The sequence below is a fragment of the Sylvia atricapilla genome, chromosome 5 (assembly GCF_009819655.1).
Source record: "Sylvia atricapilla isolate bSylAtr1 chromosome 5, bSylAtr1.pri, whole genome shotgun sequence".
In the NCBI taxonomy this organism is placed as follows: Eukaryota; Metazoa; Chordata; class Aves; order Passeriformes; family Sylviidae; genus Sylvia; species Sylvia atricapilla.
In genome coordinates, this window is record NC_089144.1 from 33,037,079 (window position 1) to 33,056,939 (window position 19,861).

Genomic DNA, 19,861 nt, shown 5'->3' on the forward strand with positions numbered 1-19,861 from the left:
GCCACACAGAGCAGTACTCAAAAAACTAAAGCAGCACTCTTTATTTTGTACATAACCGTCAGTATAAAAAGTTTATTACATAAGAGCTGTTCTGTTTACAATTATTATGTGCTTCAAGCTGATGCAGAAACTTCATACATTATAGCTCTACTTTGTTTACAATATAATATGCCGGTTATAATGGCACCACTGCAGTTTCTTTTTAATACAAAAATTGTAAAGCCAAAAATAACATTGAACTGAGTTATTCAGTTTTAAATTAGGTAACTTATTATTTGTTTGTTTTTTTCAGGGAAACATCTAAGTACACAGTTTGTAAAAGAGTTTGCAAAATGCACCTTTCTTTTGTCTTAGGCAAATTACATCTGTAAGTCACTGAAATTAATTCAGGATTAGCATCTACTGGGTTTTTTGCTTGAATATTGTTACTTAATTTTTGGAAAATATTTGCAGCTATATAACCAAAAAAGGAAGTTTTAAATGTAACTGAAGTATAGTACAAAACACCATCCAAAGCACTGACAGAAGAAGCCTATATAATCATGCAACAGAAGTATTTATAAAACTTAAAAGGAATAGTAAGTGTCAGCTCAGTGGTTTATAATGAAGCTAATAAAATTCCAGCCGGTAATCTTAACTGTAATGAACAGCATTTTAACATTCAATCCATGAGAGGTTAATGAAGGCTGTGAACTTTGTGTAACACGAACCATTTCAGCTGTTGGAGCTCACCAGATGTAATTGGATTCGGGTGGAACACGCCTCTCCTCGGCCCTTTTTGGCGAAGGCGTGTGCTGCCTGTGCTTGCTGCCTGCTGGCCTCAGGGCGCTCAGGACCGCTGCCTCCGTACCCTGGAAAATTATCCAGCTCAGGAAAGAGAATCCACAGAAGTGGGCTCATGATCCACAGCTAATATTTCAAGTGGAAACTGTGTGGCCATTTGAAACAAAGGGATTTTGCTTTGCCTTACGAAGGTGCTCATGCCTCTGTTACCTCTCAGGATGAACCAAGTCCTGCCAGACAGAAAGATGCTTGGCCTGGCCGGGGAGCCCAGGGAGCTCAGCACAGCCAGGCTGGCCACTCAGCCTGGGTTTTCACATGTGTAACCCTCACACCAGGTGGGTCACAGTCATGATTGATCTGCCAGCAAAAGGCTCTAGAATGGGGTGTGAGCAAACCCCTGGGGAGAATCTCACCAGCTACCTGAGCTGGGCTTTGGTTTATGGCTGAATGCAAAGAAAAAGAACACCAGTGACCATAAACACCTGGGGGGGAGGGGAAAGCCATGTGAAACAGGCTTAACTAGAGCTGCTTTGTTGTGGAAAATGAAAGTGAACAATAAAATGGAATCCAAAGTAGTATGCTGTAATTCTTTATAGGTTCATTTACCCATCTCATTACTTAAAGCTCGTGGAAAGTGACTTTGAAAACTGAGTCCCCTGTTCAATTTTTTAACCACTTCTTTTTCAAGAAAACAGCTTTACCAAAGAGACATTCATTGGGGAATATGAAACAGCTTCTCAAGTTAACTCTAAATCTCCTCTCAAGATCTAGTGATGTTTGGTTTCAGTTGAAAAGAATGAATTGCAGTGCATGAGTATTAATGTACACTTAAAATGCAGGTGAATTTTGCCCAAATGTCCATTTCACAGTTACTTCACTGAATACAAAGAGAGTTTTGCAGTACTAAACACAGCCGAGCTGTATCCAAACTCCAAGCAGTGAAGGAGTTGCAAACCCTACAATACAAACCTTACAATAATGTAAGACTATTGACTTCTCATCACGAGGCAGGTATTAGCTTTGGTTTCTTTGTACAGGTAATTACTTCTATGGTGATGGTCACCTAAAGTCTGCATTTGTTCTCATTTGCTATCTGAGTCCCTTTACAGTAAGAGTATGACAGAAGAAAAAGTTCATACCGAACTTATGAATTGCAGTTCATATTGGTTCATTTCCTTGTATAATTTTTCTAATCATAACTTATATTAATAGTATTCTCCTTCAGACAACAGCATGAATAATTAAACACAAATACACTAGGTAACAACAGAAAAGCAGACTCCAATTTTCACAGCAACCTAATTTTTCACAACAAAATCCGTCTCGGTTGGGTATACTCAGTTTTCAATGAAAATACTATATTACTCTAATAAATTTTGATGTGACAAAAATCATATGCATCAACAGGTTTAATATAAGTGGACATTCAATTGAGGCTGCAATGTAAAGTTCACATTCCTTATGGCTGATTAGTTTTGTAGCTGCAAAATTTTTCAACTTTTTTTATTATTGATACATAAACACAACATGTGAATTGGCAGCCAACAATGATAAACATTAGTATCTTTTGGGACTATATAAGATTGTATATTGAAGATCTGCCATTAAAGTACTGTTTACACATGAAACATAAAATTGAATCTTAAGTTCTTACTGGATATATCCAATTATATTTCAAACAATTATACAGTACCATTTTAATGGGAAATGAACATTTGCTACAATGGATGGTAGAGTGGACCAAAAAGCACAACAGAAATTCATTTGCGAACTTTAACTTTGCTTAGGGGCAATGTATTGTGTATGCTGTGGAACACAGGTGGGAAGAGGAAGAGAAAAGTGTGAAGTTGCTAAGAACAGATCCTGCATAATTCTTCAAGTTTTCCCCAAAATTTCTAAAGGATATTTGACTTTTTCTAAGTTTCAATCAGCTTTAAAACCTGTCAGTCTTACTTGAAAAATACCTACTCAACATTTAAAAACTAGCTGATATTACTGAGAAGTATTGAAGGAATTGGATCCCCTCCATACTATGGTTGGAAGACCTGTAAGGTCCTCCTTTGATGGATACCAGATTCTGGAATTCCTAATACAAAAACAATATTGATAAAATGCTTTCAAGTTATTATGAGTTTTTTTTTTAAGTAGGTAAAATTATGGAGTATTTGAAAAAATTATGGAGTATTGTTTTATTGCTTGGATTAAAGATTAGAGAAAAAAAAGTGTGCCATGTCATTAATGACGCTGGAAAGGCTCTTGAGGTAGTAATTTCTGTATAGCATTGTGTGTGTAACACCTCAGATATGACTCTCAGGGTTTGTTTCTCACTTACTTTATTGCAGTGTCTCCCGTGCCAGCCTTCTTTGCACTGGCATTTGTTGGGCTCCACACAGGTGCAGTACAGGCCACAGCTGGGTTCGCAGACAGCTGTAAACAGTGAACACATACACCTGGCTTCTTGACATTTCCTCAGAGACAGTCATACATTTGCTTCCCCTGATGTTTCACATGATGGGTTGGTCCTGGCACAGGCTGAGGCTCTCAAAGTAAATCTGTGCCTTTGCACTGAGTGCAGTCAGAGCCTGAAACAGTCCACACTTATCTCTTTACCTGCAAGGTCTGACGCAGTCTCTGGCAACAGAATCAGGTTGTACAACAGAGCTGAGCATCCATCATAACCAGTGGGAGAAGGAGAGTAGTCCCCAGCACCCCACCCACAAAATGTTCTCATTGTATTTTAACATGGCAAAGTATTGACATTTCATTAAGCATTTCTCTATTACTAATCTACTATTGCTGAGCTGTCACACTGCTGTTCTATAGAAATGCAAGAGTACAGAAGAGACTGTGAGGACACTTCTGTAAAAAAATGTCTCTGGTTTCATAATACACCTTAGGTCTGGTGTATGACATATGTCCAGAAAGTAAAATAACTTGAATTATTTTGACAGCAAACAATTAGTATTAATATTATGTAAGAAGATACTGCACTGTGAGCTTGATGTTCCCACAAGGACGGATGGAGTGGCTTTGGTACTCACGCTTTGAACACAGGTCTCCCTGGTAGCCTTTGGAACACTTGCATTTATTCTTACCAGTACATTTGCCTCCATTTCGACAGGGTTGATGGCATTTTACCTAGAAATTGGAAACATAGAAACAATGGTCTTAAATCCCCTGTTCCTACTGGGGACAAATGTCTGACAAGCTTGCCTTGTACCTGAAAAGCTAATCAGATGTTTGAGCGTGCTCTATGGATCCATCAGGAAAGACTGCTGTAAGTTTATGCTTCCAATTTATAGTGTTCTTCTCCTTCGAAATATGACAATAATCTGGCACAGCCAAAGCCTGTGTGACCTTGCAGCTTTTGTCCAGGTTTGGCCACTCTGACTCTGCAGAATCCCCCACAATCCTGCTCTCCTCACCCTTCACAGGGGAGGCAGCACTGCCCAGAGGATGCAGTTCCAAGAGCAGGATCCAAACCTGAGGGGCCCCAGCAGAAAAACATCTAGTGACATCTGAGAGGAGTAAGATACTCAGAAATGACAGGTATGGCTGCTACTTGCAGACAATAAATACATTGGCTGGGCCCATCAGCTTGGAGCACAGGGCTGGGGAGCACTGTAGTGCTGTGGATGGTGCAATGAGGGATGCTCCACTCAGAAAATAAAGGCTCATTAAAAATACATGCCCTTCTTTCCTGTTTGCAAAGGACAGAGCAACTTTGCTAACAGTAATTGGAACTGGCAGACATTTTCCAGGCTCTTGGTCTGGAAATTACTTTCCTTCACAGACTTTGCCAAAGGCATGGGCTGGGTCTGGTGTTTTGCTGTAGGAAGTCTTGTTTGGCCCTGATTGCTTGGGACTGAAGAGGCCCCTGCTGGTGGAGGAGAACCATACTCAATTTCTTTCTTTCATGCTGGCTATGACACACCAGGGACCTCCCTCAAACTTAATGTCCAATGTCCCATCATCAGACTGCCTATACCTTGTTAGAATCTGTCTGCATTACTGAACTAATTACATCTTTACCCATCTCTAGGAAGGGAACCACAGTGCCCATGAGCTCAGTCACTCCATGCTGAGGAAGGCTCACTGTCACCTCCCCGGGTATCCTTGGGCCACCAGAATTGCACCCTCACTTTCCTGCCACCTTGGTGCCCATATGTACCAGTGCAGCTTTCTCATTGTTGTCCAAATCATTTTTTTTATCTTTCCTAGTGCAACTACACTTCCTAGATTCTTCAGAAAAAGTGTAAAAAAAAAGGGCACTCTTCCTAGATATAAACACTATATCTACCTGAATCCTGTGACTGAACAAAGACTGGAACCTGGGGCAGCAAATTGCTTCCTTCCCTTTCCCTTTCCCTTTCCCTTTCCCTTCCCTTTCCCTTTCCTTTTTTTTAAGAAAGGTATTAACTGAGAGCTGCATGTCATAATTTAAGCATCAACACTGGTTTGCTGTGCTGAAAACCTCATTTCATGATCACAGAGCAAGACTGCCCTCTTGGAGCTTGACATCACAAGTAGCACTTACTTAGCCCTCAAGCCCTGCAGACCTTTGTGATACACAAAATGTATTGTCAATATAAAGGAAAATGTGTCTATTGTCAATACACGGAAACACTCGTTCCTATTGCACATAATTATTTAATAACCCTGAAACAAGTTTCATAAGCAGCTGATGGAACAAAGTCTGCTAAGGAGAGTTTCTGTAAAAAGCACAGTTTCTCTGCAGGAGCTTCTGGGGAGGGAATTTAGGCATTCTACTCTTCAAACATTGCATCCCAAGTGATTAACAGCTGGAAAGAGCAATGCTAAAGAAATTAATGAATTTTTTCTAGTTCTTTAAGTAAATCTAGAGGATACAGGTCAAGAGACGTGACAACCAACTTCCACCAAGTTGCAACAGGCAAGCATTTGGCTCAGCACAGCTCAACTGACTTTGGCCTAAGATATTGTCACAGGATGAATGTCACAGAAAGAGTAATCACTCTCTCTGTTATTGACTGAGAAATGGAAAAACAGCTGGTGACAAGTAGGGGAGGAATTCAAAGCAAAATAAAACTCTCTGGATTCAAAGTGAAACACTAATTAGAGACAATACATACCTATAAATAGAAAAAAAGATCTGGAAGACTGTGAATGCTTGTATGTTGTAGAGTGGGTTCAGTACACTTCCCCAGGAGTCTTACAGAGGGATTCAATTATTACACAAAGCACTGAAAAACCTATACCCAATGTTAAAAACAAAACAATGAAACCTTGCAATTTTCAGAAGATGGCTTTCTGCCTGTTGAAAAGCTTTACCCCCTTATTATTTTAAGAATCCCATGACTGAATGTAGCGGCCCTGGATCTAAGAAAATGGACTGAGTTGTGTTTCTGCTCTGGTATTTCTAAGCATTGTCTAGATTTCTTGCAATCTTCTACTGCTGTGCTGGTGCAGTGCCCAGAGGTGATGACAGCTGTCAATCACAGTCTAACAATGCAATCCTGGCTTTACAAGAGACAGAGTAAGTGCATAGCTTTCCTCACTCTCACTAACATTGTTCCAGTTTAGGTCTTAGTATACTGTAATCCTGAATTTGCTTTCCTCTTCTTTGTACAAAAACTAGTTTACTGACATGCATTTTAATCAATTTAATTTGAGTTTCACAGATAAGCCTTTCCAGGAAGTCAAACCAGTTGCACTTGTCCCAAGCAAGCAGTAGACAAATATGAGCTTCTGCTCTTCAGATAGATCAATTAAATGGACTGCCCTTAATTATACATGCTGTAATACAGCTCTAAATTCTCCTCAAAAAACCACCACCAAACATAAAATACATGCTTCTCTCTTTGAATCAACTTTAATCTTCATCTGAAAAATGTCAACAATGTTGACTTTTGGGGACTGAAGAAAGAAACAGGGGTTCTGCCAAATAGTCAGATTTGAAACTTGATGTAAGCAAAGGTAAATCCAGTGAAAACCCACACTGTTGTTCTTGTGGCATAAGATCTGAATTTATATCAACAGGCAATCTTTATTAACCTTCCAACAATAAAGTTTTGCTGCTTCTCTTTCCCTGAATCTTAATGATATAAACAGGAGAAAGTAAAGCCAAGTTTTGCAGAAATATTTTGATTTAAAATCTTTGTATTCAGTTTGGATGTGCAAGTTTGAGATTTAGGGACTAGACACCAAGTTGCAAAATACCTTGCAATGCAGAGACATGGTGAAACATTTACATATACCTATTGTTAACCTACACATAAAGAGCAAAACATAGATCTTACTGTATCTGTGTACTTTCTCTGCACAGCAATTCACTTATTGTTGCGTATTGGCTGACAGCAAGTTAAGAGTTTATTTCCATGTGTTTCCAAAGTGATAAAAATTCCTCATTGTGAGAAGAGCTTGTTTCTACTGATGCATATTAAAAAATCAGCATTTACATATCCTAGGCCAAATAGTGCTCTCCATGCTCCTGTGAAGGTTCTGGGGAATATCAGTGGCATTATTTACAGCAGGGAAACTTTCCCCGCAGTGTCCTGTTAGAAGTTCTAAGTCCAGGAAGAAGGAGGTCTGGTTGTACATCCTCAAGTTACCTTTTGAATGTACTTACGTTACATGAAAGCTCTCAGCTCTTACAGTTCAGTCCTCCTTTTGCCCCAGCCGTTTCATTCCCAAATTATAGTAACCATTTCAGAGGTGTCCAGCTCAACTTAATCTGCTGTGCCCAAGTGTGATTTGCCAACAAGTGTTGAAAATAGATGCACCCCCACAGGCTGGCATGGCCGGCACATCTGTCTGCCACAGGATATGGCTTTCATAGTTGTGTCTTGGAGGATTGTTATCAAGCCTGGTCACTTACTGAAAAACAGAACAGGGCAGCGGGTGAGATGGTCCCAGCAATGAATCAGACTTCTAAGTAGGAAACCTTGTTTGGAGGCATGTGGTGTCTGACTCTGATGGGCCCCAATCTGCTGTGTGAGACCCTTGCTCCACACCCAGTAGAGGTAGGTCACATGTTATCATCAGGCATTGACACTAGAAGAAACTGATGTACAAAAAAGCAAGCACACAGAGATGCTACTCACTAATTTCACATTGGTCTCCTTCATAGCCTGAAGGACAAATGCATTTTCCCAGATAGAAACACGTCCCTCCATTGAAACAGGTTGTTGTACAGTTTTGCTGAAACAAATAAAAGAGGAATAAACTAAGGTCATTAATATGAGCTAGGACTAACTTGGACTTAATGTTCTCTGCTGTTCATCATAATAAACATTGAATAGGTTGTAAAAGCAGGATTAACCTCTTTTCATCTGGTTTACAAAGCCAGACTGAAATGTGGTTATTCCTACATAATGCTTTACATGGGCACACACACAAGGCAGTATGGAACAAGACAATGGACAATACAGCTCTCTGGGGACAGCTGTGCTACATCTTTATCAACCCCCACACATAAAGCTCATTGAAGGATTAAGGCACTCTTGCTATTGACACTGCCAGTGTCTGATAAAAGGAGCACAGCCTAGGACTGGAAGCTACTTCTACAAGAGGATACTTCATTACAGTTCTTAAGTAATCCTTTGACTAAAAAGAAGCTCTGTGAATTTTCTGTGTTTTGGCATAGACTGCAAATGCCTTGACTTTCAGCTCCCAAATGACTTGCATTGTGTTAGATGTGACTTTTCAACCAAACAGCTGGGATTCACATTAATCCTTCAAGACATGGGGACCCATTTAATTAAAGCACACATTTGAAGTGGTTTTCTAAATGTTTTAAAAGTCTGTTCAAAGACTAGATACAAGACATGAGGGCATTGACAACCAACAGTTTGTGCAAAATAATAGGAAGCTTCCCATTATATTGCTGAAAAGTCCTCTAGGAACCTTTTGCATTCATCCTTTACCTCATATAGACCTGCAACAACAATGCAGCATGATGTTCTGCTCTGCCATGAGCAAGTCAGTTATATTTCTGCAGGAAATTACTTGGGTTTTTCTACATGGTAGTTTAGACTATTCCAAATTAATGTGCTGAGCAACTGATTGTTGGTTTTTTTACCCTTCATGCGACCAAATGCAGCAAAAAAAAATTAATAGCTTGCATATTTTTTCATGTGTCCAGATGCAGCATATTAATGTACTAAATAAGCAGTAAAAATTAATTTAACTAAGAAAACTAGACCTGAAATAGAGATTTTGTTTTGTAATTTTTTTTCTCCCCCTAGAACTGTAAGTGATTTTTGTAGTAATATTCACAGTTTTCAGTGGATCAGCTGAAGTGATTATCCAAACTATTCTTCACAGAGCTAGGGTGTGTGGACACTGAAAATCTGTAATATTCTTCCAGGGCTGCCAGGCTGTGCTACAGCATCTATTTAAGAATCACAATATCTTTAAAAACAGTTTTACTGATCGCTTGCCTGACTTTCCAAAATGCACTCCTAGAGGGAAACTGCCAAGGTGACTGAAGAGAGGCTGCGGCATGCAGAGCCCGGGGGGGTTTAGCTGGCGTTTACCTTTGTCACAGTTGATGCCGTAGAACCCCGGGGGGCCGATGCAGAGGCCGGGAGTGATGCAGAGCCCGCCGTTCATGCAGCGGGACACACAGTGCTGGGGAGTGGGAAGAGCAGAAAAAAGCATTGCTGGTGGGACAGCACTGGTATTCAAATACACGGCACATTTGACTCCTTAAGCTACTTTTCCTTCTGTTGTTCTAAGGTTCTTCTCTTTCCTTTGTTGTTCTAGCCACCTCTGCAAAGTGCCCTCGGTAGGGGGGTTAATCTATTGTATCTTTGGTTTGCATCTGGCAATTTCTGTATAGTGCTACTAAAACTGTAGGCTAATTCAAGTTCAAATCTGATTCATAGTGTAAGCAGAAATTGCCACTTGTAGAGTGTAATGCCAGACAGGGACAGCAAAAGTACCCACATACACCTAAACACTCTGGATATATGGAATCTCCCCAAACAAGGCCTCCCAATGACTGTATTGTGTTCCTCTGCTGTGCAAGCAGGACTGTCTCAGAGAGGTCACTAACTAGGCAGGTTTAAAATGAACCTTCCCTACTCGTGCATACCTGAGCGTAAGCACGGCTACCTAATTTTGGCTAGGAAAGGCTGCTGCACAGCCAAATTGTCCTGCATGCTTTCCAGTGAATCTTCTCTGGGGCCCCTGTGCTCTTCCAAGACCTCTCTGCCTTGTGGCTACCCCAAAAGGCTCTTTAGGGAGGCATGTTAGGGGGCAATGTTCAGTTTGTGGGTTGCCCACAATTGGTACATGCAGCAAGGTTGGTTCCATGCTAGTGAGTTAAACACTCCCAGGCATGGGGCCAAATGGCCTTGTGAAATAGTTGGTGGCTCAGCTTTGTCCCAGCTGACCAGCAAATCCTCCTGGCTGTGGTCTTGGGATGAGTGGTACCTTGAGCTCCTCCCAGGAATGAGTTTGTAATGGGTTTGTTAGAAGGTAAGAGTTTCTTAAACATATGAATGCAAGCTGTGCCAGTCACTCTCCAGGCCAGAGAACAGTCCTTGATCCTTTGTATTTAATATTATTGATCTAGCCATATATCTGGGACTGAATGGTTATACTGGAGTAGGATGCCCATGGGGATGGGCATCTCCAGTCACCCTGAGGAGGGACAGCCACTGGGAAAAGGAAGGGAGGGATAGTAGATCAAGTTTCCTTGCCAAGTCACACTAATTCTTGGTTCTTCACTCCTGGAAATGTTGGTTTGGGCTATTATCCACTCATGGAAGAGAAAGACAATCTTCCCTTCCCATTTTTGTTTTCAGCCTGCTTGCAAATCTGATCTTATCTGCAAACAACAAATGCAGAGCAACTAAAGCACAGTGCTTGTTTCCCAGCTAGTCCTCATTAGTAGAAGAATTTTATTAGTCTTCCTGCCAGATGGATTCCCAGGGATTAGGGATCACATTAACTATTGCATCAGTTTTTGTTAAAAGCAATTTGTGAAAGAGAAAATATTTTCATGTAAGCAATTCGTATTTCCACTAGACCAAGGATGATATAACAATTCTCTTACGTGTTTGGGCTCAAAATACATGAAATCTTCAGAACAGGCCATTCTTACTTTAGGAAGTGCCTACAGTGCAGGAGATTACAGTTTTCTTGAGACTGTGGTAAAGAAGCCAGTTGGAATTTTTTATTAAATTACCTTTCTCACAGTGAGGCCGGAAAATCCATCAGGGCATTCACAGACGTGTCTTTCCGTTGCAAACTCCTCCATTTCTGCATCCTCCTGGACATTCCGCTTCATAAAATATAACAACAATCTTAATTAAATGTTATATATACTTCAGCTGTAAGCCAGATCTCAGTAGGATTATTATATTCCTTTGACACAATGGTTAAAGGATTTGCTGGTAGACAAACACTGAAAAATGGAAATTCAGCTAAGATTTCTTCAAGATAAATGAGTTTCTCTTTTAGTAGTCTACAAATACATGTTCCATCACATGCTCACATGGGCAATGCACTTGTTGGTGGACTCTGCATTTTTACTGCTTTAGTACTCTCTAAGTGCATGAAGCAATGGGGATACTCTGTTCCATCCAGTTTATTTTCTGTGTGGAAATGAGCAGGCAACCTAGTGCAGAACTTGCATGGCTGGTTAGACCTACTCTTAGTGTGCAGGACCAGTTTCGATTTCCTGCAGCCTGAAGTAGATGTCACTGCAGCTTGCATTGCATTAATTACCACATCTCTTACTTCTGAGGTGACAATGATGAAGTTTGTGTTCATATGAAAGAAGGCCAGAAGAGAAGATGAAAGCACTCCTGCACAACAGTTCTGTATCATCATCAACTCCCATTCTATCTCAATTATTGATCAAATACATAAAACCATTTGGCAACACAGACAGGATTAGACAAGGAATGAAAGATACTTCTGGGTGCCACTACCACCCTCAAAACACCATCAAACAAGAAGGCAAACTAAATTAAGCCCTGTGCAACACAATCAAAAAGGGCTGCTGGGTAGAAAAACAATTTCTCAAAAATACCTTTCCAGATCCCTCACAGAGAATAAGGCAGGCAAGAGAGACTGCCTATTCCCATAAAAAAACCCTTAACATCAGTAGGGATCAGTGGTAGGCACAACCTCCTCATCTTGATGCTGTGTTGTGTGACATTCCAAGGTGAGAAGGTTCAAAACCTCAGAGGTAAATGATATGCCTTAAAAGTAAAGCTGTTTGCAGCCATAACAGTTGTAGCAAAGGTTGTGTTAGGTCCTACTGTGTTCTAACACTGCATTCTAAGACTTTTGGAAGTGTTTCTCTCTTTGTACTCAAATGCAGAGCTGCTATTCATTACCAAAAAATTGCATGCTTAAATACATATCATTTCAAGCAGAAAAATAGGAAAACATATTTTTCTTTATGGCCACCTCTTAGCCACAACAAATCCTCTCTTATCCACAAAATTGCTCCCTTACTCCCCTCACTTCCTCAGCTGGGGCCCTTTCTGTATGGCCCAAGAATAACTGGAAACAGTGACTAGGGCCCTGACAGGAGCTCTTCCCCATGCATGATATCTTTTGGGGGAAGGAAACTCACACCTACTCTAACAGCAGCTGCTAAAGACATTCTTATCCTTCTCAGCACCTGTCCCAAAACACTGCTGTGTCCACCCTTACTAGATACAGGGCAGGAATGGAGTTATTCCAGTGTGGGCTGGAGAAGATTATGTGAGAAAAGCCCTCCACTTCTCCATGTCCCTAGAGTTGGAAAATCTTCCTTGTGTCTCTCAGCTGGCTCCAGGAACCAAGGACTGGGAACAATTATCAACCCTAGCTTCTTGAGAGGTCACATGATGCAATACTACTAATTGCAAGGTATTATAACTTCTATAACATGGCAATGACAAAATAATAACACAGGAATGATAACTTGGACGAATGCTACTACTAAACTGAGTTTGGAGCCCTTCTCTTTAAGCCACTGTTTTCCAAATACAGACCTCTAACTCTGTTGTCCCTTAGAAATACCCCAATGCTATTTCCAATGTTTATTAAGTTCAGTATCTTCAAGCTGAACTGAAAAATAAAAAAAATAGGAAAATTTACACCAGACACACAACTTCACTACATGAGATCTGATTGATTTTGTGTCCTTTAAGCCTCCATTTCTCCTCCTGTTTCTCTGCCCACTTCTTCTCTCCCTCCTCCACTTTCCCTGGGTTAATTGGCAGCAGCAAGGCTTCAAAGGAGACAAGCAGCTTTGCTATTCAGGAGTAGTGAGGTTTCAAAGGATAAACAGCTCTTGGTCCCACCTGCCCACTCTTTGATGCCACACTACTGCCAATTATCTCAGAGAAAATAGTGCAGAGAAGAAAATGTGGGACTGTAATGAAGATTTAATGAGAGAAGAATAATAAATCTTGTTCTTAGTACATCAGCCCTGTCATGGGGTTAACATAATACAATTGCACATGATATGGGATATTATCTTATCTTAGACACTGATTTTTCAATTTTCATAGCCTCAGCTTAAGTGATAATTATAGTCGTTGTGGGAATATCAAATTAATTCAGAAAGTCTTATTGCATAGTGCTTATGGTCCATAGATCAGTGATGGAAAAAGTGCTCTCCTTTCCAAGCAAACACTGCAATAACTTCATGGTGCTCTTCTTCTATTAGCATGTCCTCTGCGTGCTTACCTGCTTGAGTACTGGAAGTACTGAGCACCAACTTCCACACATTTTACCTGTATCAAAAGCCAAGAGGCTGCACCTAAGCTACAGAGAAGTTAAGGCCAAGTTTTGCAGAAATTTTCTGATTTAAGATTTTTGTATTCGGTTTTGTATGTGCAGGTTTGAGATTTAGGGAACTAAAGAAGCAAGCTGGAACTAAGGCACTGGCAACATTAATTGATACCAGTGTCCCCACTATAGTTCCCAGAAGGTCAGTTCCCCAGATGATGTGCCATTTCTGGCAACATTAACCTCAGCCTGTTTTCACACAATTAGCTCTCCTCCAAGCACCTCAAATTGTTTGTTGAGGGGGCTTTTCCGTCATACATCTCTATCAACGTCCTTAATGTGATGAGCAATGAACAGGAGGAGGCAGAAATGTCTCCAACCCAGTCTGCTAAGGGAGTTCAGTAAGAAAAGGCTCAGTAAACATATAGTAAATGATCAGCAAATGCACACGGAGCCAGAAAACTGGAATGCACCATGACTGCTGCACATTGTGGGACTTTTATTTCCATCCTCTCTGGCTCTTATCCTAAATGAAACATAAGACAGTTAGGTGACCTGGTCTAACAGCATTCCAGCATGTTTTCTTCAGTGTTACCTTGCTGACAGGTTTTAAAGAAGATGGCGTTCTGAGGGGTCTGGAGAATATATCGCCTTCTGAATTCATTATGATCACGTTCACTTCAAATGCAGCAACCCCATCTTGTTTTCCAAGGCAAGGAAATCCAACCTGAACCACTAAAGAATAATAACACCAATAATACTTATTTACATGCATATATGCATATACACAAGCATACATTGAAATACTAAAACCCCAAATATTATAGATGTATTTAAGCTTTGGAGGAATGCCATTGATGAACACTTGTAACACAGAGACACATAGATCTCTTTATTCAGAGATGGCTCCAGGGTTAGAAGTACAGCAGTAAAAGAGAAGAGCTTGTGCTCATTTGCTGAAATAACCCCAAGAGTCTATAGCAGAGACAGTGATCTTAACACAACCACGCTTTTATTGCAGATGAGGAAATCACTCATGTGGAGGTATCTGAGGATATATCAAAACAAGCTGGAAGCCTACTTTTAATTTTCTGAGTTGAACTGCTCACTTCTGAGTTTTCTATTCTGTCTTGACTTCTGTAAAAACACTACTTTGGGAAAAAAGTTACTTTAGATAAGTATTTCGGGTTTGGATATTGCAATTAATACCTAAATAAGGTACTGATCTAACCAAAACTTACTCATAAAGTGCTGACAAAATGATACACTTGGTAAGTATGATCATGGGTGCAGTTTTCAAAGAGAAGACATAGACACCTCACTCTGACAGAACTAGTTAAGTGTAGTGACATTTGGACATTGCCTTTCCAGGAAAAGTATTAAAACACTTTGGAAATACAAAGAGTTTAAACAACTGATTAAGGCCAGTAAATCTGGAGTATTTTAATGTTGAAGTAAGTCTGATACCTCAGAACTATGGAATTTTCTGCTGTGACGGTCCCAAGTGATCTTAAATAATCTTCAGATGAAATTACTTTATCGCTTTTCTTCAAAATTTGCTCTTCTTAGCTGCTTTATAAGTCAAATCCAACTAATAGAAACTGTTTATTCCTTTCTTCTAAAGCTGGCCTGAGATTTCTGGATGAAATGCAGAGCTAAAAGCCCTACACTTGGGTTGTTTTAGATTGCTTGCAATAAAAATTTTGCAAGCCATTAATTTGGCCATTTTTGTTATTGGTGCATTGGTAAAATACAGAATATTTTATTGCTGAAACACATTCTGCCAGTGGTAAGTCCTACAAACTGAAAGGTCCCTTGCAGTTCTCATTCTAAAGCAATTACATAGTCAAAGGGCTTCTGCACCAACCTTTGCAAAGACCAAAACCATGTAACCTTGTGGCAAGAAGGAAACTCTTACAGTTGATATTTAAAAATACATTTTAAATGCTGTAAACTTCTTAAACTGCAGTAACCTTCTTATAGCAAAAGTGCTTGGATTGGGATGTGTTTTACTTGAACAAATTGCAATGGGAGGAAGATGTGGCAGACTTTTAATAAGAGCACTATAGCTGAGTCTAGATTTCATTGAATTGATAGAAACCCCTGAACTCCCTTGAAATCTGGCTGTGGTTTAAATGCCTAGGGAGAAACCTAGCAATGCATTCCTAGAGTCCAAGGCCACAGATCATAAACCTTTTATTCCAGCACTGCCCACTCCGGAAGCATCCAAATTTTTGGACTTACCATGTGTCTGAAAGCTATGCTATATATATATGCACACATGCAGTAAAGCACCCTCCTGTGAGCAAAAGCCACCTGGATCCTGGCTGAACTCTGTGGTGGTTCTGAGTTCAAATAAAGCCCCTAAGCTCTTCTTTTTATGCCTGTTTGAATAAAGCTAAGTACCCACCAATGGCACTGCAGTCAAACCAAAGCACAGAGAGAAGTCCCTTGCATCAAAAAACACAGCCATGCGCTCCCGTGGCCTGCTGACCTGGGCTCAGTAGGGCAAACCTCAGCTCTGATCCCTGCTTCCCAAACTCAGGATGCAGTTTACATTTGTCCATCACTGGCTAAAAACAAGGAGAGGGAATCAGGGATATGCACTATTTCTGTTAACCATCCTTCCACCACCAGGCCAGAAAACAGCCTCTCCTGCCCATATACATTTCTGTATCCTCTGCAGGATACTTGTGGCCAGGCCTGCAGAGCAGATGGCTCTACAGGAACAAGGAAAGCTTAACTGATTTTAAAAGGAACCTAGGGAAACCTAGCGACTTAAACCTAATTTAATTTTAGGTAGTAATTAGAATGCTTTCCTAGAATGCAGAGGATGCAGGTTTAGTACCTTTTGTCTGGGAGGTCATGCCTTTTCCCTCTGCTCAGGAAACTGAGGTTCTTTAAATGGTCTTCAGTAGAAGCAGACTGAGGGTAACTCCTGAATGTCTGCAAGCTCTTCAAGTTTGCAAGCAATTGCCTTACCCACTAAGCAAATAAGATAACATATTTAACCAACATAAGGCCACACAAGGTAACATTACACAAGGTACTTAAGGTCAACAACAAAAAACATCTTTAGTCTAGGGTGGGACTGCTTAAGGGACATCTCTGAATGACTGTTCTCAACAGAAGCAGGTATGAAAGGTCTGAAGAGGAGGGCAGTCCATACACAGCCCTACAGCCCACTGTCACTTTCTACCAGCATGGCAGACAGAGATAGCACTGTGCTCAGAGAGACTGATGTCTGCACTGAGCTTGGAGAGATTTTCAGCATCTTTGGGTGCTCAGCACCTGTATTTTAATGTTTCAGCAAAGCAGTGCAGGGAGAGAAGGTCTGCTTAAGCCTGCCCGGTGGGCTGTGGGGGCTGCATGATATGCAAGAAGTAGCACTGTGCCAGCAGCCTGGTCACAGCAGCCTGCACCAGCACTGCTCTGCCCGGGTCAGACAGGGACAGCAAGGGCTAACCCAGGTCACTCAGGGGACAGCTCTTTCTCAGTCACAGGCCACTACATTGCCTCTGGGCACAGACCTATGGCTGTGTTTACCTCTTGAGTGTAGTGTTTAAGGTTATTGCTGCCACAAAAATGACTCACTTTGTTTTGAACTTGCTAACCTCAGACTGAACCACTGGACCTTCATAGGCTTTCCCCTGGTTTAGAATGAGCAGCCAGCTGCTTCTCATTGGGCAGGTATCCACACTCCTCCCAATACCTTCTTTTGCAAGCTGAGCAGCCTTAGCTCAAGCTCCCACTGAAAAGCATCTTCTACAGCCTTCTTAACCTTACCATGTGTGGTGTAACAGTACCCATGTTGTGAGCACTGAATCAGTATCCTTCTGAGACTTGGACTGGGGTTTTCAAGTAAGTCTCAGGACCTAGGTGATTTAATCTCATTTAAATCCAAGGAGATTTGATACCTCATTCAGGGTTATCTGAGAGAGAAGCTTGGAAGGGAAGGACCGGCACCCAATGAGGAGCATTGAGTGTTGGTCTTCAGTCGGCAAAACCAACAACCAACTAAAACCCACCCACCCAACGCAACAAACAAAACCTCGGGGACTACATAGATGTGTACAAACATGGAAGCATATGAACAGTATAGACTGATCTGTCTCACCAGGTGGACGGGCTATGCCCATCTGAGAAGCTGTTGCGCCAGCCTTGAACAAAAGAGGGAGATCTCCATGCAGTGGATGCAGCAACCCTTGTCAAGGTGATTTGAGATAGCAGAAGATGATATGGACTCAAGCAGAGCCTGGAGAAGTACTGGAAAGAGAGATCTTTCCCATGGGCTTATAAAGGGGACAAATCACTTAAGACACAGGAAATCCTCCAAGCTGAATGTCGTAAAATCTGAGAGGTTTAAACAGAAGTTCCACATATGCTTGTCCTCTTTTGCTCTTCCACAGTTTCCTATGGCCACCAACGGCCATAAGGCAAATACAGGCTAGAGATGTCCAACAGCATAAAGCCTTATTTGCCTTTATAGCCTTATTTGGAGACAATATCCTCAAAGAAGTTTCCAGAGTCCACTGATTTTTATAAACTACTGGGTTCAATTACTTCTGAATATAGTATCGGTTAGTCCTCATTCTTGTTTCCCATGCTCATGTTGTTTACTATAGTATTTATGTCTCCTTAATTGTCTTTAAGGGCAATTAATTGTCTTTGGGCTAAAATCTTTTTCAAAAAATACCGACTGTTGATTTGTTACTAAATACAAGCTGTGGTTGAATTTCTTCTGACATCTGTATGCACAGAAAAATGCGTTGGTAATGCAGTAGATCCAAGCAAACTAGACTAGATTTGTCAACTCTGTTTTGCCAACATTTAAATTATAGCAATAGCCACAAAGTAGCAAAAAAACCACTACCTTTATAGCATGTATTTACTCAGGACTACTTCGTTAATTGTAGTTAATTGGCCAGCTAACAGGCAGTGTAAAAAACCCACCATCACAGAAGCGTCTCACCAGTAACTGTGTACATGCTTCAAATACTGTACAGGTACTGAGCACTGGAACACCAAACAGGATTTAATACTGCTTATATATACACCCAGTGCAGTGGTGTTCTGTACATCATCCATGTAAGGGAACACCATGGACATGCCCCTATTAGTCCTGGAATTGAGATGTCAGTGCTGCCAACAGGGTAAGTCCTTTTTGGCTTTAGTAAGATCTCCCATCATGATGACATTAACAGACCTTCTGGTGCACTATGAGCTCTCACCTCCGCCTCCCTGCACTTGTAGATTAAGTTTTCCTAAACACAGTCAGAAAGGGGTAATTTTGGTCTAGCCTTTCTAGTTTAAAATTAAAGGAGAAGCCAACTTATATTAGAGAGTGCTGAGTGCAGCACAGGATGCTTTTCATATCTCACCTGTTATATGGAGATGGAAATAATGCTTAACGAGAACTTGGCCTTTATGATTTTAAGTTGCTTTCAAGTATCTTTATTTGACATTTATTTGGCTTGGAAATTCAGTTGCAGCATTTGGTACAAATATCATAGCATCTTTCACCCAAATCTATTTTCAAGACCACTCCTTCAATCCCCACTGAATGGAGAGACCAATCATTCATGCTAAATTCCAGGTGTCATGGCAAAATTGAAACATTACTCAAATGCCAATCTACTGCAAGCTGAAAATGGAGAATATTATACTCCAACTTTCAGAATTTATCCACAGAAAAAGAGAGAAGGAATAAAACACTCATCAAAGATGAAAACTTGTATATCAGTGCTTCATTTCAGTCCAGTCCTCCTGTTTTATTATTCATTTCCTTCCCACATTTATCCTACAGGTGGCTAAGGCAATTTGGGAAATGATGATCACTAAGACACTACTGTCATCAGGATATGCATTTCTGACTTCCCACCATGTATGAACCCTGAAACAAATTAAATAAACTGTTATTCACCCACTTCAGTGCTAACTGGATTCAATAATCTTTCATGGAAAGGTTTTTTACTCAAATCGCTCACTATACATCATGGTATTTCTGGAGCACTTGCATTGGCTTGGGCTCAGCCTCTGTTGTGGAGCTGTAAGTTCCAGTGAAGGATTAAGAATGCACAACTAAGGCATAAATGATAAACGATAATATCCTGAACTTGTGTCTTTGAGCTGAATGCCTGATGACCCCAAATTAAAGCAAACATCCACAAACTGCAACCTCTGAGAAAACAGATAATTTGATAACTTTTCCGATAGTGATCAAAGAGTTTGCTTTCCAAAAGTTATACAACTTAAGTAATAACATTAATGAATTTTATGCAACAATTTTGCACAAGTTTCTGCTGATTTATCTACACATAAAAGCCTCATGTGTCTTGGCTCAGACAAAAATGCTGCT

The 19,861-nt window shown here is 40.7% G+C and overlaps 1 protein-coding gene across 1 annotated transcript in view; it reads right to left on the reverse strand.

Moving 5' to 3' along the window:
- Positions 1 to 277: 277 nt before the first annotated feature.
- Positions 278 to 19,861, reverse strand: part of WIF1 (WNT inhibitory factor 1) — a 37,972-nt gene continuing 18,388 nt past the window's right edge. Inside the window, 9 exon segments of the mRNA XM_066319122.1 lie at positions 278 to 851; positions 3,116 to 3,210; positions 3,825 to 3,918; positions 7,864 to 7,960; positions 9,299 to 9,393; positions 10,958 to 11,011; positions 11,013 to 11,053; positions 14,099 to 14,149; positions 14,152 to 14,230. Of these exon segments, the coding sequence (XP_066175219.1) occupies positions 729 to 851; positions 3,116 to 3,210; positions 3,825 to 3,918; positions 7,864 to 7,960; positions 9,299 to 9,393; positions 10,958 to 11,011; positions 11,013 to 11,053; positions 14,099 to 14,149; positions 14,152 to 14,230 (729 nt within the window). The 3' untranslated portion in view covers positions 278 to 728.